The following is a 4,682-nucleotide window of genomic DNA, read 5'->3' as shown; positions in this document are numbered from 1 at the left end:
ATGATAATCCATTATAGAAATAGTGCCACAACAGAGTACCAAATATAAGCATGAATGTCAATGAGATAAGCAAGGACATTTTTTTAAGTTGATCAAATGCTATTAATAACTTTTCTATAGAGCTTCACTCTAGATGTTCTACACATTATCATTTGATAATTAACATATTAGTTCTTTGATTTCTGAGAATATGTCTGTTAGACAGCCTTTCTTCTACTTTGATGGGCAATTATTTTCTGCCAATTCAGTTTGAAAAAAAAAATTCTTACACATGTCATTTACAACAATTTTTGAGGGAAGAACCTATAAAAATTGAGAAAAAATGGGGTGCCTGGATAACTTAGTCAGTTAAGTGTTCAACTCTTGATTTTGGCTCAGGTCATAATCTCATGGTTCATGAGATCAAGCCCTGCATTGGCTCTGTGCTGACAGCATGGAGCCTGCTTAGGATTCTCTCTCCCTCTGTCTCTTTGCCCTCCCCCCCTCCCAATAAATAAATAAACTTTTTTAAAAAATGAGAAAAATAATATTAGAAAAACACTACCCCTTGGGCCTATTAAAAATGCTTCTCAACTTTGCTACTATAATGAAAACTCCAACTCACACTCAATAAAAGTTAGCCTGAAAGTTGTCCTTCACTGTAACAGATGGCACTCAATTTGACCATTTCTAACCAAGATATCAATTTGCTTCCCAGAATGCTGACAACATAGAAAGTATACAAGGCCAAGCATCTATGAATTGAACATACAGTGTGAAGTGGAATGAAGGTGCTCAAGGTACTCATTTGGAACTATTATCACCTGACCCAGCAAAAGCACTCTGTATGATTTTTCTGTTTCCTTATCACTATGCAATTGATTGGAGTATATGTAAGCACAGTAGGCCATACTTATAGGCTTGAAAGCAAAGGGCCAGACATGCCTAAGGTTTATGGAGATGCTGTAGGCAACTATGCAATTATCTAATAATTAGCCAAAGTCTGGGTTTGGTATTCACTGTTACCAAGGTGACCAACCTCTCAAAGACAAAGAAACAAAGAATTATTTGGCTTTACTAATTGGAAAAATACTCTGTGCACACAGGTCAACTTTCATTTCTATTTCCCATACACAGTATCATACAGCTTAATTTTACCCATGATAAAACTAGGCAAAATGCCTTGACCTGGCCCTCACATTCACCTTGTTCACATTTCAAGATTAGACCACCAATGGATTACTCTTTTACATCTTCGCTTTTATTTTGACTTAGCCCTATCTCCTTTCAACCTAAAATATTGCCTTTACTAAATATAGACATGTATATAACAGAATATATTACAAATAACTTGAGCTGCTATGAATGGTCAGTTTAGATATATCTAACTCCATCCATATCTATCTATCTATCTATCTATCTACCTACCTATCTGTCTCTCTAGATTTATTGAAGATGAGTTTATTTCCTTCGAGTATCTTTATAGCCAATCTGGAAACATCTCTAAACTAAGATACTTTATTTACATCTATATTTTATCTAGTAAGTCCAGAAAATATCATTGTATTAATTTGCTGAACTAGGAGAAGCTCGGGTGACATTACAAAAGCAAGGGATAATAGAAATAGACAGTGTTGATGCTTAATTCAAACACTTGTTTATTTTCTTCTTCTTTTTAATATGCTTATTGATTTAAAACTAAAAAACTTAAGTAACAAAGTCATATATCAATGGAAAACACAAATTATTAAATAAAGGATGCCAAAAAGACATGAAAATCAATTTATTGCACACCAGTCTATTTTTTCAAAGATCCATAATTTGAAGGCAAATGTAGTATAACTGTAACTAATCATCCCACACATCGGTTTTGTTTTCCATTAGTTCAGTAATATGCTGAAAAAGATAAATACAAAAATCACACCGAAAGTAAATTAACTTTCATAAGAATAGTGCTTTAAGATTCTAGTCTTCCTTCCATAGATAGGGTATAATTTTACCCTAAGTGATTAGATTTTATTTGGATCATGACACTCTATTATATGAATTTACTCTTCTAATCTGTCAGAATCATTGCTCTGAAGTTGAAAATACTCATATTGATACAATTGCCTTAGGCCTTTGTGAAATAACACTTAGTTTTTCTGAATAGACAGTAATTTATTAAACTGGGTAAATATTATATAATCAAATACAGAAAATGGCATATATGATTAAAAATATAATATCCTAAGAGTACCCAATTAGTTCAGAGGCATCATATTATTTTTATGAATATACTTATGATAAACATGTCACTTTAGCATCTGAGAATTACTTATATTATTATTTCCTTCCTATCATTATAAATCAATATTAATTAACAAACTATAGTATGACAGATTCATATAATGGTTATTTTTAAGGATAAAAGTTACTCTGATCACTTAAGAAACAGATTTCTTGTTTACTTTTTAAGATTATTTTTCTTGCTATTGTTAAATCAAATTACTTACTAGTCTACAGTATGATTAAGAACATTAGTTAACTGTATTTAAAATTAAAGATTTTCTGATTATTCATTATACAATCAGGTTATTTATTTATACCTTTAAAGTTATAGTTATATAAACCTGGGAATGTTCACATCATCCTTTTAGTCATGACAAATACAATAATATAATGCATTTATTGAACATAGAATCTCTAAGTAGTACTGATATGTTGCAAAGTTCAATATGAAGTTAAAAATTTACTCATGGAAACTCTCTACTCATTCCTTCATTGCATAACCAAGGATCATACATAATGCAATAGCGCAATTGCTAAAAGTGGGATTAATCAAATTAAAGTTTAAGAATATTGACTGTCAATTTGTTTTAACAGTTTTATTATAGTAACGGTCTTCAATTTGGTAACTCTACTTTAAAATGAAAACAAACTGATGCTTTGCTATATGTTTAAATTAAGCTTGCTACTTTGGCCTTGACACATCCAAAATAAGAACATTATTCAACACTAGCACAACGTGTCCGTATATCAGCTAGAACTATTGGAGCCTGGTGTCCTCTGTAGACATTGAACACAATTACTTGATGAGTGGAAAGGTGGTTGTTTTTCACTGACTTGAAAGGGCATATGCAATAATTAAAATTTTGTTTGAAAAACTGACTTCACCCTTTTGAACCTGGCTTGAGAAAATGATGACTGAAGCAGTCTTCAGTGGAATTGCATTTGGACACCCTTAGCTAGATCTTAGTAAAAGTTCCTCTGCTCCTTCATTTGACAAGTGAACTACAGATATTTTCTATTGCACATAGATCTTTTTATTCACATTTGCAGACGATGGTGAATGCAAAGCAGAAGTAATAAATATCACTTGCTAAATTTTGAATCTTTTTAAAATATTTACTCATTTCTCCTATTTTTATAGATATATAAAAGAGAAGTCAGGCTGCTTCACACTGCTCTACCACCACCATTACCATTTGTATATATTTTGTGAATCAAATGCAGCATTTTGTTTGTAGGTTTTAAAGCCTGACAGTAAGAATGTACAATTTAAAATTATTTAATTGGGAAGGCTCTTGCTAAGCAATTTCTAAATAGTCTATGCAAAGATCTCTCCATTTGTGGGGATTTTAATGGTAAATAAAAGTAACTGTCAGTCCATTGTGGTCATCATCACTGATAGTTTAGAATAAGCACCGCAGGGAACATTTCATATTGTGGAAAAAATCAGAATGCATGACTATACAATTACAAAGTCAAAAAGGTGTCTACATCTTCAGGTAACTACAAAAAATGGAATATTTCTAAACCTGACATATACAGCAAGAGTTCCCTGAATGCCTAATTACCTGATAATATTGAGAGTTTCTAAGACTGTAAAGGTGCTATTGAGTGCCTGCCCCTTAATAGCAGGGAGTTGCTCCTTTTTGTCAGATTAATGTGAATCAGAAACTACTTTGACTGTCTTCTCTGCACTAGGAGCATCTCTCCTGCCATAGTACCTCATTCCCTGAAGATGTACACCCATGCAAAGTCCTTCTCTACCCTCTTCTTGGTCAAGAGCACTACTCAGCTGTTGAGCGGATCACTGTCTGCAGTGGTGCTAAAACCACCAGAGACACTGACAGATAAGAGCCTCAGCAGCTTGGCAACCCCATGTCCCCTGACCTCATTTACTCCTAGCTACAGCTTCCAAACCAGTGCCATTTCAAGGGACATTGATATAGCAGCCAAGTTCACAGGGGCTGGGTCTGCCTTGGTAGTAGTGGCTGGCTCTGTGACTGTGACTGTGACCGTGTTTGGAATCCTCATCATTGGTTATGCCAGGAATCTTTCTCTGAAGCAACAGCTCTTCTATGCCATTCTGGGCTTTACTCTTTTGGAGGTCATGGGGCTCTTTTGCCTGATGGTGGCCTTTCACATCCTCTTTGCCATGTGAAGGAGCTTTCTCCACCTCCCATAGGTCTTTTTTCCCATGTCTTGTCTGCCCTGTATGTTCCTTTTTCTATACCTCCCAGGCAGCCTGGGGAAAGTGGCTGGGTCAGTTTGACAGAGGGAAGACAGACAAATACTATATTAATAAGAAAAAGAAAGAAAGAAAAACTTCTGTGGTTTTCTGATGCATTGAAGTTATTGACTCTAAAATCTGAAATCAGAGAGGAGAAAAAAACTTAGTAAGAAGTTGTATTATTTCATATCAAAGTCATCTCGGT

The 4,682-nt window shown here is 34.1% G+C and overlaps 1 protein-coding gene across 1 annotated transcript; it reads left to right on the top strand.

Moving 5' to 3' along the window:
- Window positions 1–3,937: 3,937 nt before the first annotated feature.
- On the top strand, window positions 3,938–4,408 carry LOC124513322 (ATP synthase F(0) complex subunit C2, mitochondrial-like). Its single transcript, XM_047081242.1, has one exon. The coding sequence runs from the start codon at window positions 3,986–3,988 to the stop codon at window positions 4,406–4,408; it is 423 nt and encodes a 140-aa protein (XP_046937198.1). The 5' UTR covers window positions 3,938–3,985.
- Window positions 4,409–4,682: the final 274 nt, after the last annotated feature.

The sequence above is a fragment of the Lynx rufus genome, unplaced genomic scaffold (assembly GCF_022079265.1).
Source record: "Lynx rufus isolate CCGP_SWC_20201006 ecotype Redwood Valley unplaced genomic scaffold, mLynRuf1.p SCAF_1, whole genome shotgun sequence".
NCBI classification, from domain to species: Eukaryota; Metazoa; Chordata; class Mammalia; order Carnivora; family Felidae; genus Lynx; species Lynx rufus.
The sequence above is the reverse complement of the archived record's forward strand: the minus strand, read 5'-3'. Positions and strand labels throughout refer to the sequence as shown.

Excerpts from the sequence above, each read along its gene's own strand:
- LOC124513322 (XM_047081242.1), top strand. The coding sequence starts at position 3,986 with ATGTACACCCATGCAAAGTCCTTCTCTACCCTCTTCTTGGTCAAGAGC.